Source organism: Xyrauchen texanus, chromosome 50 (assembly GCF_025860055.1).
Source record: "Xyrauchen texanus isolate HMW12.3.18 chromosome 50, RBS_HiC_50CHRs, whole genome shotgun sequence".
NCBI lineage: Eukaryota > Metazoa > Chordata > Actinopteri > Cypriniformes > Catostomidae > Xyrauchen > Xyrauchen texanus.
Window position 1 is genome coordinate 12,317,682 of NC_068325.1, and position 22,294 is coordinate 12,339,975.

Consider the following 22,294-nt stretch of genomic DNA (forward strand, 5'->3'; position numbering starts at 1 on the left):
TATTTTAGTTCAAATCTGGTTCTCTGTTGTCCATTAAAAAAACATGCCATGTCTGTAAAATGAAGAAATGCTGTGCCCATGATGGGCAGAGCAAAAGACATTTTCACTTAACGCAAATGTTTACATGGAGACAGACACAGATATATTGCAGCACTGATATAAAAATGTACAATTGTAAACTGAGGTCCTAAGAGCCCATAGATACAGAATCTCCCTGAAAATGACCATCACCATGACACAGACAAACTCACTTTATCACAAAATTGCCAAAACTTACCGCAACGTGCTTTCTTAACTGCAATTTTATTCTTGAAATATCCGCTTGTCTTGGTGTAAAATGAAGGCTTTGCATGGCGAAAGAAAGTTTTTGTTTTGTGCACTTGCTGCAGGATTGATGAGCTCGACTTGAGTGATGTGGAGGCTTCATGCTATTCTCCGCGGCATCCACACACAACTCACCACGTGCCCCACCGAGAGCGAACCATATTATAGCGACCACGAGAAGGTTACCCCATATGACTCTACCCACCCTAGCAACCGGGCCAATTTGTTTGCTTACGAGACCTGGCTGGAGTCACTCAGCATGCCCTGGCTCCAGGGGTGGTGGTCAGTGTCTTTACTGGCTGAGCTTGAAACTTGAACCTGAGCTCCCAAACCTGGAACATTCTTTTAATTAGGCTTGATTTTCTTTATGCAAAATATATGCATTTTCTTTTATTTTTATTTTGGGGTAAAATGTGACCTGGACATAATTCTGCTGGATTCATCCCTAGATGTACTCTCACCAGATACCCAGGTGGAGCATGCCACTCTATTCAGAACCCAGCACACTACACTGCTAAAGTTGGATGCACTTATGGGGACAAACAGAGCAGAACAGGCCAGTCTCATTCACTGAGGAGTTCGTGTAGGGGTGTTATTAGCTTTGTGCGTTAGCATTGAGTCAGATGCTTCAGGAACTGACCGTGTGAGTCATATGCAAACAAATCTATCTTTGGTTGGGTTTCTGTAGTCAACCAGCAAGCCTATTGTGTGGCACCAGAGGCCCGTTGACGCTGTTTGCACAGTATCACAATGGTCTCTATCTGATATCCTCATCCACAGCCTATCAGGTTAATACTAAACTGAGGTGAATAGATAGACTAGATAATCCAGAGCAATTTTATCACCATCTGATGATATCCATGTTAATCTCAAATCGAAAGGTGATGGTTCCAGGTATAGGTCTACTTCCTTTCAGTCTATGTGTTCCTTGTGCTTCTGTTTACTTAATTTATGATGCACCTTAACATGTTTTGTAATTCATCATTGACATATACAGAACTCTGATGCACCTTAACATGTTTTGTAATTCATCATTGACATATACACAACTCTGATGCACCTTAACATGTTTTGTAATTCATCATTGACATATACACAACTCTGATGCACCTTAACATGTTTTGTAATTCATCATTGACATATACACAACTCTTTTAATGATTAAATAGGTCTACAGATATTCCCCGTCCAGGTGGGAAATGTTCAATCACAGAAGATGAGTGAGAGTGAGGACTTTTTTTAGGTTACAAACTACAAGGGTATTATGCTATAAATGTGGTTTATGAGGACATTTCTAGTGTCCCCATTATTCAAATCACTTAAAAAACATACTAAAGGATGTTTTTTTGAAAATGTAAAAATGCTGATTTTTCTGTTTGTGAGGGTTAGATTTAGGGTTAGGGGATAGAATACATCTTTAGCCTGCTATAAAATACATGAAAGTCCATGAGATGTCCTTACAAGTATAGTAAAACCAACGTGTGTGTGTGTGTGTGTGTGTGTGTGAGTGAGACAGAGTGTTGAATCTCAAGGAGGCTATTTTTCTTACCTAAAATGTGCCATTGACCTTCACAGGTAGTTTATTGTTTTCAGAAAATACCTGTAAATGCCTTGATATGCAGTGCCTTCATTGTGCTGTAAAAATGAAAAGTTTGAGAGTTTATGGTATACTGAAGCAAACATTTTTGTATTATTTATTTTTCCTCATTCTTTACATTAAGATGATGTTAAATTGAGGATTATATAACTAGTTATTCATTTAAACATGTTCTCTGTGTGCATGAAGCCGTCCGGTCATCTCTATGTGAAAGGTCGCTATCTAGTGGTCATAGTGTGAACGTAAACTTTTACATAAATCCGTACAAATGCTTCACGCTATCAAAAGCCTTTATTTATTATTTACATCGAGGTTCACGTCTCCACTCAAGCTACCATTTCAAAACGTGTCTTAACTTAATTAATAGTATAAGAAAATGTCAAACATACGGCTCCCACGTTTTTTGACTAGCGAATTTCCAAGACATTTTCAAGTGCTTGTATCACTAGATTTCAGTGAACGTCATTCGAATTTAGACCAATTCGATAGTGAATAACGTAGTTTATTTGTGAATAACTGTGTTCGAACGAAAATAATTGACTCAAAAAACGGTTTGCTCGCAAATGCCTTTCGAGCTTTACTCTGTACATCACTATAGAAATTTCCATGATTTTCCCATGGCCATAGAAGCCCTGTGTGTGATGACTTTCCATAAAAGATTTCTAATGCTTAAACTAAAATTAAATTTGCCATTTAATGCCTATGGCCATTCATTTTGCATTAACATATGGCTGTAGCGCCTTTTTGTTGTGGGCAAACTACCTCAAAACAGTGCAAACATTCACAGTAGCGCCATCTTGGATTTTTGATGGGAATGACAACAAGGCGTTGAGGGATAGACGAACAGACTCTTCAGAGGGTTGTACAGTGGTTTAAAGTGTTTTTTTTTTTTTTATGGTTTCGCTGACGAAACATTGTTTTTTGGTTCAAATAAACTCACCATTCACAATTTGAAAACACCCATTCACTATGGCACAACCAGGGTTTTCCTTGGGTCCAAAAATGGCCTTCAGTGGGTGCTGAGGTAGGCCTACCAAGCTCACCCACAAGCTCAAAGTGGGTTGGTTACATACTTGCAATCAATTATTCTTCATAGAATGAATAATCGGCATTTCATGTTAACACTGGAAATCTGGAACCTTTTTTAATTTTAAATAAAAAAATAAAATTAAAATAAATGTTTTACTTCAAAATGCTATGGGAAATCAAATTAAATTAAAGTTATTTAAACAAGACTTTATTTTTATGGGGCTATCTGATGGTATACCTACAGTATGAGTAGGCCACTTTACTTCGCTGGGACTGTGTTTCCAGTAAATAAATGTGTGTCCTTTCAAATTAATATTTTCCTTTCATTGGCTCTTAATAATTTATAGTAAGTCATATTTTGAAATATCTAAAGGTAAACAGGGCCAGTTAGAACAGGAGAAAATTTTTTTTCTTTAATTGTCCAAAATCCATGGAGGTCCAGATTTTAAACCATTTAATTCTACAATTTGTACTCGCCCATATGAATGTTTAGCTTGTCATAATTCTTCCACTTTTTAAATTGTCATTGTTAGCCTAATAATAAGGCCATAACCACAATGGATGGCTACTCATCATGTCTTTAGTAAGGTCAATGTAGCTAGTCTTTCTAAAAAAATAAACTTGTATTTGTTATGGAAAAAACTGAAAGCCTAAACACATTTAAATAAAGTACTTAAAATAAAATCATATAAAAATGAAGTTAAGTGGATTCCTCCTAACAGGTTTAATATGAAACTTTAACTTGTCTGTCACTGTCTTTCTATAGAATATACATGATCAATTTTAGTAAGGTTGATTACGTGCATTTTAAAAAGCCTTCTAATAGATATTGATGCATGGTGTTGTCTCCTCTTTACCTTATCATTGCAGTATATAATGTTGGGGCTGTCTATTTGGTTGAGATGTTTTACTGCCCCAGCTTTTTAAATTAGATGATTCTCTGTAGAATTCATATTAAGTGCATTCATTTTGTGATGTCTGCGCTACCCCAGAGCTCTGGATATCTTGTCTCTGGGGCACACTGATTTGCTTCAAGTCTCATGCTGATGATTGAAGATTTGTTGCTGTTTTATTTATTTTATATGGAATTATGTTTTCTTGTTATTTGGCCCCCAATAATCAAACAAGCAAGTTCAACCAAATGCTTTACACTGGAATCCCCCCCAATGTTCAAGCCAAATATATGCCCTTGGTAGAGCTTGAGACAGAGTCTGAACGAAGACATTTTTTTTTTAATAGAGATACAAGTTGTTTTTGTCCATACAATGAAAGTCAATGGGGTCAAACCCCTGAAACCCCATAATAGATCTTAATGGACCATAATGGACCCCTAATCAGTATACTGATTACTGACACCATGCAAGTTATTATCCGGACCTTTGCTGGGAAGGAAATGTAGGGACTGGAGCTCTTGGAACTTTAATTTAATACCCCTGCATTAGGATTTAAAAGATCATTATCCTCCTGAGGTCCAGGAATTCATTTTCTTAGCCCATACATGCTACAGTGGTAAATCTTGAGGTATTTTTAGAGGACTCCTTGGGCTTTTCAGAGATACCAAATGTTTAAGAGTTTGGCCATGACAACATCCTCTCCTTGTACTAAAAATATGGACTGAAATGTATATAAAATAAAATATGAATAAAATAAAATGTTCATCATATGAATCCAAACACTACACCAATCAGCCACAACATTAAAACCACCTGCCTAATATCTTGTAGGTCCCTCTTATGCCACCAAAACAGCTCTGACCTGTTGAGGCATTGACTCCACAAGACCTCTGAAGGTGTCCTGTGGTATCTGGCACCAAGACGTTAGCGGCAGATCCTTTACAAGTCCTGTAAGTTGTGAGGTGGGACCTCCATGGATCAGACTTGTTGGTCCAGTACATCCTATATATTCTCAGTCGGATTGAGATCTGGGATATTTGGAGGCCAAGTCAACACCTTGAACTCTTTGCCATGTTCCTCAAACCATTCCTGATTATACTGCAGTGTGAAAGGGTGCATTATCCTGCTGAAAGAGACCATCAGGGAATACCATTGCCATGAAGGGGTTTACGTTGTCTGCAACAATCTTTAGGTAGGTGGTACATGTCAAAGTAACATCCACATGCCAGGACCCAAGGTTTCCCAGCAGAACATATCCCAGAGCATCACACTGCCTCTGCCGGGCCTGCCTTCCTGCCTTCATAGTGCATCCTGCTGCCATCTCATTCGCTGGTAAATCATGCACACGCAACCGGCCGTCCACATGATCTAAAAGAAAACGTGATTCATCAGACCAGGCCACCTTCTTCCATTGCTCCATTTCATATGGTCACATGCCCATTGTAGGCACTTTCAGTGGTAGACAGGGGTCAGCATGTGTACTCTGAACGGTCTGTGGCTACGCAGCAAGCTGCAATGCCCTGTGTGTTCTGGAACCTTTCTATCATGGCCAGCATTCAGTTTTTCAACAATTTGTGTTACAGTAACTCTTATGTGGGGACGGGCTAGCCTTCGCTCCTCACACGCATCAATGAACCTTTGGTGGCCATGACCCTGTTGCCGGTTCACTGGTTGGCCTTCCTTGGACCACTTATTGTAGGTAACTTTCAGGTAGGTAACTTTTTGTACTAACCACTGCATACCGGGAACATCCTTTGACCCTGTCGTCTAGCCATCACAATTTGGCCCTTGCCTTACACTTGCCCATTTTTCCAGCTTCCAACACATGAAATTCAAAAACTGACTGTTCACTTGATGCCTAATATATCCCACTCCTTCACAGGTGCCATTGTAATGAGATAATAAATGTTATTCACTTCACCGGTCAGTGGTTTTAATATTGTGGCAGTGTACGTTTACATTTAAAAATGGGAAATTGGAGTCTCACAAACTTATGGTAAGATGACATCATGACATCATAATAGCTTGTAATGTAAAATAATTTTATCTTTATGATAACAGAGCACACAGCATATATGAAAATACACAGAAATATTAGTTTACATTAAATATATATTATAAAATGTATATGTCAGAATTTTCAAAGCTCCATGATATTTTTTGTTTTGGTATGAATGGAACATAATGGTGATTGAGAGATATACCTCAAAAGCCTGTTGTATCTTATATGACAAATTGATTTCAAAGGGTGTTTTTCAATTAAATCATTTTCAAAATGTAAACCAAGCACAAGTTTATGGAATGATATTCCGGACATTATTCAAAAGGAATTGCGTTTTCAATTTGTGGACGCATAAAATGTGACATAATCCAAACGCAATTGCAAATCGCGCATTACCGTTTGCATTTTCGTTTAAGCGAACGCACAGTGACTGCCAGATTTCAAATGGAAAAGCAAAGTCCGTTTGCAACTGTGTTTCCCATATCTTACGAGTTTTGGCCCTGTCATATTTAAATAGCAATTTCAATTACCACGTCTGCTTTTTCACTTTCTCAGCGCCGCGTATGTAGCCAGCCAAAACTCAAATGAAATACTATTTTTTTTTTTTTTATTGCAATATTAACAAACAGAACAATACGATACATACAAGAAATATAACAATCTTTCAAAACAAAAGAGAAATTATGGTTCAGAATACATTAAGAGAGGAAATGTGAAAGAAATTTAAATATATTCAGCAATAGTCTAAAAAGAAAAGAGAGTAAGAGAAGAAAGAAAAAAAAAAAGAAGAGGGCACAAAAGAAAAAAACATTAAGAGAGAATATTAAACATGGCACTAATTCTGGATGTTTTCATTGCTTTCTTCTTAACAGAAGTTGAAATTGTATTTAAGTACATCTTCAACTCTTCTTTGAAAAAGCTAAAGTGGGGTTTACTTTTCATATATTTACATTTATGGATATGAAACTTTCCAATATATAAAAGAAGGTTTATACAAAAACATGCATTAATTAGATTCTTGTCTTTAACATAAAATCCAAAAAGAATGTGTCTATATGATAAAGAAAAGTTACATAAAACCTTTTGGACAATCAGAGCATCAATATTGTTCCAGAAAGACCGAGTAAAAAGACATTCCCAAAACAAATGACCAACAGTTTCAGAGGAGGCTTCACAAAAAGAGCAAGAAGTATCAATATCATTTCTAAATTTCTTTAAAAAGGATTTAACTGGATAAAATCTATGAATAATTTTATAGGATATTTCTTTAACTTTATTAGTTAGAAAGAATTTCTGAGGAAGTGACCAAACATATGACCATTTAATATCATCAAAAAGGTTATTCCAATAAGAAATGGAGGAAGGAATTGAAGTAACAGGGTCCAAAAATAATGACCTAATTTTATAATTGGATTTATGTATTGAAAAACAAACAGAACCAACCACAGTAGATTCAGGGCTAGGGGAGAAACAGAAGTCACTGTAGCACTATTATTGTTTCTAAACAGCATACAGATTTCCAAAGAGATGGCCTTGAAAACTATATTAAATTCTTTACTAGATACTGGGAATTGGTATCCTGAAACAAAATCGAATAATTAAATAAATTACCTTCACTATCAAATAGCTGGTTTACTAATATCACCCCATTATTGAACCAGTTTTCAAGAAATAAAGATTTCCTTTTATGAAGAATATTACAGTTGTTCCAAATTAAAAAATTGTGTGGCGAGAAATTATGCTTGTAAATAAGTTTCCAAGCCATAAGCATCTGCTGATGATAATTGGACAGTTTGACAGGAAGTTTACTAATTGAATAATTGCACATTAAAAGAAAATGTATACCTCCTAATTGAGAAAAAATATATCTTGGGATTATACTCCAAATAGAAGATTGATTGTGAAGGAAACGTTTAAGCCAATTAATTTTTAAGGTATTGTTAAGAGAATCAAAATCAATGAAATTTAAGCCACCTTTATTATAAGAATTCAAAATAACTGATTTTCTAATACTCAAATGGAATACTAATTCCCTAAGTATTTCCATTTCCGATGCCTTACACAGAAACCTGTCAATCAGGGTCAAGGGTGGGATTATGCTATGGGGCGTGTTTGTCTTGGGAAGTGACGTCACTCACAGTCGACGGTCAAGAGGTGATGCCCTGAACAGACGCCGGTTTATCAAATCAAATCACTTTATTGTCACACTACCATGTACACAAGTGCAACAGTAGGTGAAATTCTTGTGTGCAGTTCCGAGCAACATAGCAGTCATGACAGTGATGAGACATATACCAATTACAGTAAACAACATACTTACACAACACAATTTACAAATCAAATGTACACATACTTACACAACACAATAATTATATACAATGTACAGTAAACAATACACACAATATACAATACAATAAGTAGGAGTATATGAAATATATATATATATATATATGAAGTAGTATATTGAGGAGAATATGTTCACAGTCCAGTGTGAGATTATAGATGAATAAAGTGCAGTGCTAATTATTGATCCTGATAGACTGTGAGTGATGTCACTTCCCAAGACAAACACGCCCCATAGCATAATCCAACCCTTGACCCTGATTGACAGGTTTCCGTGTAAGGCATCAATGGAAATACTAAGGGAATTAGTATTCCATTTGAGTTTTGGCTGGCTACATGCGCGACGCTGAGAAAGTGAAAAAGCAGACGTGGTAATTGAAATTGCTATTTAAATATGACAGGGCCAAAACTCGTAAGATATGGGAAACACAGTTGCAAACGGACTTTGCTTTTCCATTTGAAATCTGGCAGTCACTGTGCGTTAAGCTAAACGAAAATGCAAACCGTAATGCGCGATTTGCAATTGCGTTTGGATTATGTCACATTTTATGCGTCCACAAATTGAAAACGCAATTGCAAATACAATTTGCAATTCCTTTTGAATAATGTCCGGAATATCATTCCATACAAGTTGCTTATATTCAGCAAATACTCATCCTAAAATATCAGTAAAAGTATAATCATTAGTCACTTTTACTTTATAAAAATAAGCTGTCATTTATCCCAACACAAGCGTCACTTTTTCATGCAAGTCCGCAGCCATTTTAAATAGATCGATAAACATTGAAACCACTTTTGTTCACAAATAACCACTAGATGGTGCCATAAACAAGGCTCGTCAGCTTGAACAGAGAGTGAAACCGGAACCATCAAAGTTAATCTTTGTACACATTGCTTTATAGTGTAAGAAATTAAGAAATATAATTTCATATTTATAATATTAATATATAAATATAATTGTATAACAAAAGTTAAGCCATGTATAGCTTGAACAGGAATTGCACCCACACCAGATTAATTAGGACATGAAAACACTTTATTCCTCCGATATTATGGATTACCTTACAACAAACTGTTTAAAGAAGGGAAAAAAAGATATAATTGACCTCATACATTGCATTTCATACAGTAATGATGTTGTTTAACCAGTTGATATTAAATGGCTTATGTATACCTCACCTTTTCTTAATAATCTATGGTCATAATTACAATGTCTACTGAACATTAAGCAAAAATACAAAGATCACAAGCGTACAGCATTTTGAGTCCAAAAAGAGATCGGACGATACAGTATATTCAATGTTACATAGCGTACTTGCATGCACTGTGGCTGGGCTTAAAAGGGGGAAAATAGTTGCACAAGACAAATAGTGCCATGAAAGCACCTTGAATCTACAGTCTAATTACAAAAGATATATTTGTCAAAGCCTGGCACTAGGCAGGAGGGAACCACCCCACCACCGCATCTAAAACACCAGCTCTAACTCCACCCCCACTACCTTTACATTAACTTTTGGGGTCAGTTTTCCCAAAAGAATGAAACAATGTCTATAATCGGGCATAGATGGAGAAAGAAAAGCACAATTCACATTCGGTCTGAACAGAAACTTTCCTATAATGGAAATAAATTTCACAATGAAGCATTAGAATCGATGAGCTAACTAAATTAGAGATGATAGACTACAGTCGCTATATGCTGTGTATATGCTAAGCTGTTAATAAATAGAGAATTAAATAAATATATAAATAAATATACAACATGCTTTGAATGTCGGTAGTGTAGTTAGTTAAGTTTAGATGCATAATTATGCAATATTAAAATCTCCCTCTATTCCTGTCAGAGTGTAAAACATCCCACAATCTTTAAACACGCTAATTTCCAATTTTACTATTTAAACTACCAGCATTTACTGTTTTTAAAAGTAATTAAGAGTCCTTGTCAGGTTGATGACATCAGTTCAAAAGGACCTATTTACGCCTCATTTGAATATTTTGTAAACGTCGTCTCAAGCATCTGTTATGAAACCAGATCTGCCACTAATTGGTTGCGTTTGAGTTTTCCATTGCTCCTTTCACTCCACCGAAAATCAACCTTCAAAAGCAATCTTTCAGTCTTTGTGTGACACCAATTAATAAGGGGGAGTATTCATCCTTAATTTCATCGCAGTATGTGTTCTGTCTTATGTAAACGCTAGATAAAGCTCCCAAACCTTGACAAGTGATCCTACTCTTCTTTTGAAATTTTTCTAAGTGGCTTTATCTAAGAGAGCCCAATGTGTTTCTACAGTGCGTATTTCATAAAATCGATAATAATGTATCACAATAGCCATAAGAAACTTGTTCATGAGCTCAAATGTTACTAGTGTTTTTAAATGTATAGATTATAGATAAAATGCATAAGTTAGTACGTTATGTGAACAAGCACCTAAACTATGATTGCATGATGTTTGAGAATTCTAGAGGAGACTAGGATTCAGACAGGACATAACCAATAATAATAATAATAATATCATTAACAAAAATAATAAATGGTGTCATGCTTTTTTTTTTATTTAGAAAAATTAAGCAACTTCTCCTTAAATTTGAGAGAAATAGCTCTGGAGATGAGTTAAACCCTAGTCATCAAAAGTATCAACCTCCTCATTGCTTTTAAAGTGATGTTTTGCTGAGGTCGACCTTGACCGGGAGTGGCCCCGCCTCCTTGCTTTCAGACTGGCCAATCGTCATAGCAAGCACTGGCATCAAATGGTAGGGATTGGACTTCTGGGAGTCATCCAAGAACTCTTTATCTCCATTGATGCTTAGCTGTAATAACAACATCTACTGTAAACATGTAACATATTGCCAGTGGCGAATTAGGAATAGTTCACCCAAAAATTTTTATCATTTACTCACTCTCATGTCGTTCCACAGTTGCATCTGTATCCGACTTTTATTCTTCCGTGGAACACACACACACACACACACACACACAAACACAAAAAGAGAACTTGAGCAGAAAAGTCTACCTGCATCTTTCAATAGAATGAAAGTGAATAGAGACAGGGGCTACCCTATGACACTCAAATTACACAAAGCTATCTAATAATAATTTTCATTTGTTTTTCTCCCAAATTTGGAATACCCAATTCCTAATAGTGACTCGCCTCTATCCGGGTGGTGTAGGACGAATCTCAGTTGCCTCTGTGTCTGAGACTGTCATCTTATCGTGTGGCTTGTTGAGCGCGTTACCGCGGAGACATAGCGTGTGTGGAGGCTTCACGCCATCCACCAAAGCATCCTTGCACAACTCACCATGCGCCTCACTGAGAGCGAACCATATTATAACGACCACAAGGAGGTTACCCCATGTGACTACCCTTCCTATCAACCGGGCCAATTTGGTTGCTTAGGAGACCTGGCTGGAGTCACTCAGCATGCCCTGGGATTCGAACTCGCGACTCCAGGGGTGGTAGTCAATCATTTAAATTTTTGTGTGAACCATTCCGTGTGCCCTTATGTGTAATTTGCACTTCACAATATTGCATAATCAGATTTACAAGTCAATTGCTTAAAAGCTTTAATAAGAAAATGGTTGAGTAGGCTGAATTCTCATGAGAACTCACTGACGTTGTCTGGCTTGTATCACTTGCTGGTGTGTGTCTGATAAATGATTGTGTACCTGAGTCTTGACGTGCTGCTCGGGTGCTGTGACAAGACTGGCACAGCTCAGCCACAACATGACCATGATTGACAGGAAAAGACACGCTGCTAAAATCCAACGTGGCAGTCCTGAGCGCCTGGGGTGAGACACGGTAAGAAGTTTTACCTTAAGGCATAAATCCTTGAAGACATTTTGAGTCTTTATAAACCATTTAAAAAGCACAGATCAAGTAAATTGTGCATCAAGTAATTGTTTTCACATTTCACAGGTCGATATGACAGTGGTCTTTATACTGACACCTATAGGTGTCAATTTATCATCATGCATGTTTTTGGTTAGTGATGCCATTGGAGAAATACCCTACTTTCAGCAACTCAATGTTTTAATATGGCAGAATAAAACAAATATAACCTGAAATATAAATATAACACCTGCATTCATCCAATCAAAAAACACCTGCATTCATCCAATCAAAAAAAACACCTGAACTCTACCAATAAACCCCCAAAAAAAACAACAACACCTGAATTCATCTAATAAAAAACACCTGCATTCATCGAATCAAAAAACACCTGCATTCATCCAATAAAAATAAAAAAACACCTGAATTCTACCAATAAAAACAAAACAAACAAAACAAAAAACCTGAATTCATCTAATAAAAAACACCTGCATTCATCCAATAAAAAACAAACAAAAAACACCTGCATTCATCCAATAAAAAACAAACAAACACCTGCATTCATCCAATAACAAACAAACAAACAACACCTGCATTCATCCAATAACAAACAAACAAACAACACCTGCATTCATCCAATAACAAACAAACAAACAACACCTGCATTCATCCAATAACAAACAACACCTGCATTCATCCAATAACAAACAAACAACACCTGCATTCATCCAATAACAAACAAATAGCACCTGCATTCATCCAATAAAAACAAACAAAAAAAACCACCAGCATTCATCCAATAACAAACAAACAAATAACACCTGCACCTGCAAAAACAAAAAAAAAAAATCACCTGCATTTATCAAATAATATATATATATATATATATATATATATATTAAATCACCTGCATTTATCCAATTTCTGCCTGTCTCACCTTGACATGCAGCCCAGAAAGTCGTGCTCAGCAGCTGGTTCCTCAGCATGTTGGCTGACATGCTTACCTTTCACCCCAGTTTTTGCTGCATTCCTCTCCCCATGTAATCGCCCACCTGCAAGGATGCAAAAGGTAGCACTTTCAGCATGAGGCCATCAATTTTATGACCCTCCACCTCCGGATGCTGCACCGGATGGGTCACCAATGAAAATCAAAGCACAAGCTCTGGTCCACCACTCCACCAAAATGAGTTTTCAGAGGAAAAATGAAAGAGCTGTCAACAGCCATCTGGGGCGGTTACTCTTACCCGTATGTGGCCGCTGTGTGTGGGTGTTGACTTGGGGCCAGGGCTTGTCAGCCACATTGGAGCGCGGGGCTTGTAATTCAGGCAAGGAGTACTCGATCTCTGGCTGGCTCTGAGAGAATCAACAAACACAATGTCAAGAGCAGGAAACGGTATTATGGGATTTACTCAGCAGACAGGCTTCTGAATGGAATGGCTGAGCGTTTTGTTATGGTGAAGTTTTCAACACCATCATAAACAGAGTGGCAATGTCTGGCAGAAATTTAATTTGCAGAGTGACAAAAATGCTGTGATTTTCACAAACATAAGAGATGATGAATAGCACACTTAAATTTGATTGTTTTAGCTCATAGTTTTGAAAAGTGTCTTCTATGCAAAGTGCTAAAGTAGCTCCTGCATACGGCAGTAACACAGGAAGCAAAAATAGATTCCAAAGAGCGATCATTGACTTACAGTAAGTAATACCGGACAGAATACCCAAGTTATACCCCCAGGGGGGGCCTGGGTATCTCAGTGGTAAAGACGCTGGGTACCACCTCTGGAGTTCGCTAGTTCGAATCACAAGGTGTGCTGAGTGACTCCAGCCAGGTCTCCTAAGCAACCAAATTGGCCCGGTTGCTAGGGAGGGTACAGTCACATGGTATAACCTCCTCGTGGTCACTATAATGTGGTTCGTTCTCAGTGGGCCACATGGCGAGTTGAGCGTGGATGCAGCGGTGGATGGCGCGAAGCCTCCACATACGCCATGTCTCCGTGGAGACGCACTCAACAAGCCACGTAATAAGATGTGTGGGTTGACGGTCTCAGATGCGGAGGCAGATGGGATTGATCCTCCGCCACCCGGATTGAGGTGAATCACACCCTAGCAACCACCCACTTGAGGCTCATGGATAACTTTGGCTGCCTTTATGTGCACATTTTGGTACCCATTCACTTGCATTAAATGGAACTTCAGAGCTGAGATATTCTTCTAAAAATCGTATTTCATGTTCTGCAGAAGAAAGAAATTCATCCACATCTGGGGAGGCATGAGGGTGAGTAAATTATGAGATAATTTTAATTTTTTACTGAACTATCCCTTAACAAGCTAAATGTATTAGTGTGCTTGTAAATGAGTTGCTAGATAGCCAACTAGCTAATAAGCCAGCTAGCTAGCAATAAACTGGAATGCTTTGAGGTCAACATTGGGGCTTTCAACTCAGCACTCCCATCTCTGATTTCAACTGGGCAGAAGACTAAATGTGAGGGGAAGGATAAGTAAAATCAGTACAGTGTCTAAATATTTCATTTCACCATGACCCCATCAAGATTCCTTAAAGCCAAAGTCAACTCATTTCAGGTCAAGAAACCACACAGGAACACAAAGACAACCGAGTCCTTCTTTCCGCCCTCAATTACATTCGCTGCCTGGTGGCGCTAAGTCTTGCTGGTCCAAGTGAGCTGGACAAACAGAGCACCAGACAGCAACTCAGACGAGTGTGAAGGGACAACTTGACTTGAGTAAGAGCTTTTAAGAGACCACTTTCAAAAGATTTAAAGGACATAATTTTAAATCTGCTTCATTAATCTATGGCAGAACGTGTCTCTCTCCTTCCCTCAGTCTCACCTTATATGGGTAAATTATTACACTTTTTTTTTGTGTTTCTTCAGTTCCCCCCTTGAGATCTTATTAAAGAGGTATTTTTGCTCTCTTACACCGAATAACACAAGCCAAAAGAGCAGACATCTGAGATAACCTATTCAGGGAGGCTCATATAAACTTCCAAAATTACCACAGAGAGGTTGGTCATGGTACTCGTCCATCATACAACCCAGCCCTACGAGGAACACAAGTTTCATGTTTTTCATCTATTTAAATAATTCATAACTGGACGCAGTAGGACTTTAAGGGCAGAAGGGGTTATACAGTAGTGGACTGCACATTGTACATAGCGAATGTATAATTTACTGGTATGTATAATCTTAATTTACAAAGATTAAAGGGACATACATGAGAAAACATCAAGTCATAGCATGTAATGCAACATAGTATGGGCCATTTAGCCCAGCAAAATCTCAAGTCTCAAAGTCACGTTAATTGAAAGGGATGCTGTCACAAGTATTGAATCCAGATGTCTGCAAGGGATGAGAATCAAAGGGGGGAAAAATGAACATCTGAGGAAGTTAATGTTGACTGACCAAAGGCCGATGGAATCTTGCCATTAGTGAAAGCAGCCTGATGTGCATCTGTCATGCATTACCGCAGAACTCGCCAAAGGTGATCGATGCAGCTTATGAGACTGCCAAGAAGACGAGGCTGAGATTGTTTACTATTAAGTCAACAATCCCATTTCCCTTATTTGGAGCTTGCTAGATTTCTCCAAGCCCATCTTTTCTTGTGTAGTTTTTCGTCCACATTGAACTCGTCCAGAATTTAAACAAGATGGCAGACCTCCTTACAAACAAAAATCCATCCCCCCCAATTAGTGGCTAGTCAGCAACGAGTCATGTTTACTCCTTTGCTTGCAGGAAATAGTCAGATTCCCCTTGACTACCTCTAAGGGACTCAACAAAACACTGGACAGAATGGACAAATATTATGCCCATATTGCAGCTTAACCAATGTCAAATGTCGGCCTGTTACTAATGTGAAACTGGGCACCAGATCATTGTAGATTTGTTGGGGATGGGTGACAGTCCCTCAATGTTTGCAACATGCCCCCTGCAATGTTTGGAAGGGACATTGTCCCTATTAGCGGACAAATGCAACAGTTCTGAAATTAAAAGTATGCAAAAAAACAATGTCCTACTCCCTGAAATATATTAATAAAATAAGTGTGGTGAGATATCTCACCAGTCTCAGTGACAGCACTAGACTCTGTAAACAGCAAACAAAAATGTGTCTGCAGTCTCTGACATTTTCTTCCTGTCAATCATTTTACGCATTCTTATAGTATTGTAGTTGAAGCAAATTATTGAGACTTAATGCCATTTTTATGCCATGTTGTTCATAAAACTTGTCAGTTGAGGGCACCATTTTGCTGCAGTTGTTTATGATAACCATTTCTGCTCAATGTCCATCTCAATAAAGCTCATTTGGTCTTGTAGAAATTCCAGAAAGGCTTAAATCACTTACAGCACCTTTAATATACAGAAATGAATTAAATCAATAACTGATTGACCAAAATATCTGTATTGTATCATAAAAATAAACATTGTAAATAAACATTGAACTGTCCCTCAGTGTTTTCAACATGTCCTCCCCAATGTTTGGAAGGGACATTGTCCCTAATAGTGGACAAATGAAACAATTCTGAAATGAATATACAGCATATAAATAAAATCAATAACTGACTCACCTAAATAGCTGCATTCTATCAAAAGATGTAAATAAACATTAGATTGCCTCCTAATGTTTGCAACATGTCCCCCAATATTTGGAAGGACCATTCTTCTTGTTACTATGGTTCCTAATTTGTTCCTCAATGTTGTGTGAAAAAACCTACAACGAAAATCTCAACCAAACGTTCCACAGCATTCATGGAGTGCTAGATGGTCTTTGCTGGAGATTCTTGAGCATCGATCAAAGAACAATCAAAGGCCTGAACAAGCTGCTTCATACAGAATATTTTTACATTACTTCCTACCGATGCTATTTAAAAATGGATTCACTGTGCTGGTATCTTGAATGGATTTTTCCAACATGATATTTGTGCAGTGTTCTTGGGGTCACTTGGGGAAGTGCTCTTTCTGAAGTGTAAGAATTCCCTTCAGACACCCCTTCATTGATTATTTCTATAAGATAATCAAATAGATTCTAACATTTATCGAGGAAACTTTCAATTTCTATGAACCCTGCTCCAGCCCAGTGATTTGGTAAAGTTTCCAAGCTTCATATATTGTATTCTTTATGCTTTACTAATTCTGTTGTGCAATGGTCCACGAAACTGTGAAAACTGCATTATCTTTGCCAAATGCTCACTACAGCAGTGTGTAAGCCGAGGACTGCCAATTAAAAAAAAGAATAAAAGGAATAAATTATCATTCTATTAATTTGAAAATAAAAATGGAAATAAACCAATATATAAATGGACAAATAATGACACATTTAAATGTATTTATTTAATTTGCATTTAAAAATGTAAATATATTTAATTAATAAATCAGGTATATCATGTTTCAAATTCAATTAAATGTAACAATAAAATAGCATATTATTAAGTAATTTTTAAAGGCACCTTTTCAACTGTATTTTAAAAAACCTTCTAGTTAATAATCCATTTCATATGACTACTCTCTCTGCGATAGAGAACTTTGTGAACAAACTCCCCATATACTGTACCTGGGTAAACCACAACCATTGGGATTCGATAAAACTTTACTAAACTGTTTCTATTTATACAGCTTGATAAAGTGATTCTGTCTTCGTGTACACAACCAGAAAAAATTTTTTTCCTCCTTTCAAAATAAGTTATACCTTTTAAAGGGTCATGAAACACTACAACACATTTTTTTTAAACGTTAACTGGTATATACCGCTCTGGAAAAAATTATGAAACCACTGCAAAATTATCAGTTTCTCTGAATTTACTATTTATATGTATGTGTTTGAGTAAAATTAACATTTTTGTTTTATTCTATAAAGTACTGACAACATTTCTCCCGAATTCCAAATAAAATTTGGGATTCCAGCCTTGCTTAAGCACCCCCAGATCATCACCGATCCTCCACCTGGTTGTCTAATGGTTAGATGGAGACCTGCAGAGGCCTACAAGCAACAGTGTCTTGCAACCACTGTGAAATTTGGTAGGGGAATCGGTGATGATTTGGGGGTGCTTCAGCAAGGCTGGAATTGGGCAGATTCGTCTTTGTGAAGGATGCACGAATCAAACCATGTACAATGTTATCCTGGAATGAAACTTGCTTCCTTCTGCTCTGACAATGTTCCCCAACTTTGAGGATTGGTTTTCCCAGCAGGACAATGCTCAATGATACACAGCCAGGTCAATCAAGGTGGAAGTATGGAAGTGCCATGGCCAGCCCAATCTCCAGACCTGAACCCTACTGAAAACCTCTGGAATGTGATCAAGAGGAAGATGGATGGTCACAAGCCATCAAACAAAGCCGAGCTGTTTTAATTTTTGCACCAGGAGTGGCATAAAGTCACCCAACAGCAATGTGAAAGACTGGTAGAGAGCATGCCAAGACGCATGAATACTGTGATTGGAGATCACGATTATTCCACCAAATATCTTCCCAAGTTAAAACATTAGTATTGTGTTGTTTAAAAATGAATATGAACTTGTTTTCTTTGTATTAAAAAAGGTCTGAAAACACAGCATCTTTTATTATTTTGACAAGTTTATATTTTCTGCAAATAAATGCTCTAAATGACAATATTTAAATTTTGAATTTGGGAGAAATGTCAGTAGTTTATAGAATAAAACAAAAATATAAATTTTACTCAAACACATACCTATAAATCCAGAGAAACTTATAACTTTGCAGTGGTCTTTCAATTGTTTCCATAGTTGTATGTTTTGCACACAAGGGAAGAGTATGTTAACATTCGTTATTTTTAATTTCAAGAGGAAAAGGGTTAATTTAGGCTATTTTCTTCTTCTGGGTTGAAATGAACATTGAGTCAACGTCACAGGTCATGACATACGTGGTTTAGGCTTTCCATTGAATTTCAGCATGTCTACGTCACAGGTGTTCTCAATATTATTCATGAGAAGGCGTGGCCTTTACCCTTTACCCGGCGTCTTTACAAGCGAATCGTTGCACGCTTCAAGAAAAAGTCAGTTGATAGTACAGTTACGCAATTGGTTTATTTATTCACATTTTTATTTTCAAATTAATAGATTGATAATGTATTCCTTTATTCTTTTTTTAATTGGCACTCCAATGCTTCCACAAGCAGGTCCCCTAAAAAAAAAAACTATCTGCCATCATTAGTCCTCCACTATCCCCACAAATGGTTTCTTGCTATCTCAACAAAGTTCTAATTCCATATGCTTGATTTTAATGTTTGGTAGCATAATGCTACCACTAAACCTGGTTTTTTCCCCCTCTTCTGCCTTGAGTTGATCATTCACATGGTTGGCTGTCTGCCAGCTGACCACTAAATACAGACTAGACTAGCCGCAAAATGGCTGGGGAGGTCTTTCTCTTGCCTGATAAAATGCATTTATCATGGCTGCAACTAAACAGATAAATCATGGATGCACTTGGTTTAGGCTTAATTCTACACTCTGTAACCACATCTCCAAACCCCAATGTACCACAGACTTATAATGCTAGTCATAGGCAATACAATATTAATGTCTTGGACTTTATACTGACACCTAGTGGCTTGGATGCAGCATCATGCAAAGGCAAACATTTTTGGTTACTGATGCCAAATGTTGAAATATCCTATTTGCAGGCATAATTGCCACACATGATAAATTTATTAAGCAACAAAAAGTGTCAAATAATAAAGGGGTTACAGTAGAGCCCGAAGCCATTTGTTTTGAGAATAATGGCTGGCTGATGAAGTTATTGGCTGGCTAGCCGGCTCAGCCAAAACCTAAATGGCTGCTGCAGCCGCCAAACTTTTCATAGCTGCAAATGGCTGAAGCTGCCACTTCATGTCTACAGATGTCTATGTTATACTGATTTACTAGATCTCAATATTTCCAAGCAATGCATGGCTTACACTATATTTCTACAAAATGCAATACAATGTAATAAAGAAAACACCAGATTTTACTTTCACAACATATGTACATATTTATTTTGTAGTCTGTATGCTACTAAACATTTTCAAATAGCCTACAATGTGTTGTGTTTAGGCTAAATGTATGTAGGCTAAGTTGTATACAATATCTTGGCATTATCATGGATGAAGTGATGATCGTTTGCCATTACGGCAGAGATCGCGGAGAAGTATGTTGATTAAGAACGCAAACTTTTGTTGAATTTATGAGAAATCTACAGACGCAAACAGACGAAGTGTAGTAAAATAAAGACCTAAATGTGTATTTCGGACTTTTTTTTCCACCACAAGTCTGAAAGAAGACATGTTATTGAAGACAAATATCCAAAAATCTCAAAATTGACCAGTAAAAAAAAAAACGATGTTTTTGCCTGCCGTGTCTCGCCTTAATATAAACACACACTGTTATCAGTATTATTTTGGACAAAGTTTTGCACATTTCACTTCAATGTACACTGAAGCATGCGTCGTGAATTAGCAAAGTGGAAACGGTGGTTTGTTACTGCAGTAATATCACGTTCAGTGCTATAAATCTCTCCGTTCCAGAATATTTGGTTCATAACATCAATCTTTGATTCAGGTGTTTGTGCAACCGTGCCCTGAAGATTTAACAAAAGTCTGGGTAGGCCTAAGTTAAAAAAAAAAAAAGTAAGTAGGAATTAGGAAAGTATGTGAGAAGTGAGATCAAAATTACCTTGCTTGCTTCTTTCCGCCATTTCACCTCAGTGCGACGAAAAAAATGCATCGCTTCTTCTGTACGGAAAACGAGCAATTTTAATTGGTCAGTCAATTCACTGTGAGTCTGTGTATCATAGCAACGAGCACAAGACTGTGCTGTTATGAATCCAGTGGGAAAATAGATCTTGTGTATTGTTTATATATTTCGTGTGTGTATGTCACTATGTGATAGAATTATTATTTGATGCAAATAATTCTAGCCGGCTCAGCCAAACTTTATCAGATGGCGGCTCAATTTGGCTTACGAAATTATTGGCTGGCGGCGGCTGAAATTCTAAATGGCGCAAATGGTGGCGCCTGGCGGCGGCTTCGGGGTCTAGGTTACAGATAATAAAGTGAGTAATATTTGGCTTGTCATGTGATCTTAACATTGTGGCCACCGCAAGATTAAATATTCGAAAGTTTTCTTCATATGAGTGTACATCATTTATACATTTGCTGAAAGTGTTATTCATTTATTTAGGTGTAAAACTCAATAAACCTTTATCCTAATTTGCATTTACAAAAACTTTTCCAAGTTAGTTTTTTTTTTTATAAATATACAGTAGTTGGTTTAGAAACAGCAGGGAACTCATGAAACTAAACTTGAAATTGGATGCAAGATCCCCAAAGAAAATAAGCATTTTAAACATTTAACCATTTTAAACTAGTTCTTCAGTTTTTACTTCACTGCCCCACTGTGTGTATGTGCTCTGTTTATTGCCTGGTACTATGGGTTTTGGGCAATCTGATCACAAGTGGATAGGCACCATCACCATACTGTACCTGGTAATATGAGTCTCTTTTGAACAATTGCATATAGATTTCGAGAAGAGGCTCTCTGATTTCATGACATTCCCATAACACTCCACGGATTCACAACACTCACTTGTGAAGTAAAAAATCTACTATATACTGCATCTACTGTCATGTGTATACCAAAATAATGGATGCTATGCCCCTCAATATAGCATTAGTACTCGGTCCATCAAAATTATGTATAAAGTTTTTTTTCTGCTGCAACCTCTGGGTACCATTGCACTTCTCTGGTGTGGATCCCAATACTCCAGCGAATGCGACAGAAACCCTGGTGTAATGAACCATATCTTGAAACCATGAGCACATGTCAATCGTGCAAACTTCAACAAGAAAACCAGAGATGCTGGTGGACTAACCTGGAACACAACTACCTTCCCATCATCAGCCTGCAAGTAGAATGTCCAGGTGGAGGAAATGAAGCTCTGGGCAGAACTGACGATGTCACTGCACCAGCTGGACACTGCATCCATCACAGAGATGGGTTTGGGGCGGTTGGTCAAGGCCTTAAGCTACAGTTCAAATGAAAAGCAATTAGTTCAGAGTTTGATATGTTTGATAGAGATGTCAAAATACCACAACACCAGAAGGCAACAATGAAGTACCAAGAGTTGTACCTTCCTCCTTTTGATCTCCGGCTCAGCAGGTTGGCTAGCACACCCAGTGCTACAGGCCTCCTGCTCCAGAAGTTTACTATAGGCTTCCTGACATGCTGCACACACACATACACACACACAAATTATACCTGTCAGGTAGTCTCGCATAGTCA

At 37.5% G+C, this 22,294-nt stretch overlaps 1 protein-coding gene across 1 annotated transcript in view; it reads right to left on the reverse strand.

The window, feature by feature from the left end:
- Positions 1 to 9,179: 9,179 nt before the first annotated feature.
- The window catches only part of LOC127640988 (transmembrane protein 59-like), a 28,294-nt gene continuing 15,179 nt past the window's right edge, over positions 9,180 to 22,294 (reverse strand). Inside the window, exons 2-8 of the mRNA XM_052123723.1 lie at positions 22,143 to 22,237; positions 21,885 to 22,037; positions 13,257 to 13,365; positions 12,950 to 13,064; positions 11,850 to 11,967; positions 11,084 to 11,125; positions 9,180 to 10,993 (exon numbers count right to left, since the gene is read on the reverse strand). Coding sequence (XP_051979683.1) covers positions 10,838 to 10,993; positions 11,084 to 11,125; positions 11,850 to 11,967; positions 12,950 to 13,064; positions 13,257 to 13,365; positions 21,885 to 22,037; positions 22,143 to 22,237 — 788 coding nt within the window. The 3' untranslated portion in view covers positions 9,180 to 10,837. The remainder of the gene's footprint in view (positions 10,994 to 11,083; positions 11,126 to 11,849; positions 11,968 to 12,949; positions 13,065 to 13,256; positions 13,366 to 21,884; positions 22,038 to 22,142; positions 22,238 to 22,294) is intronic.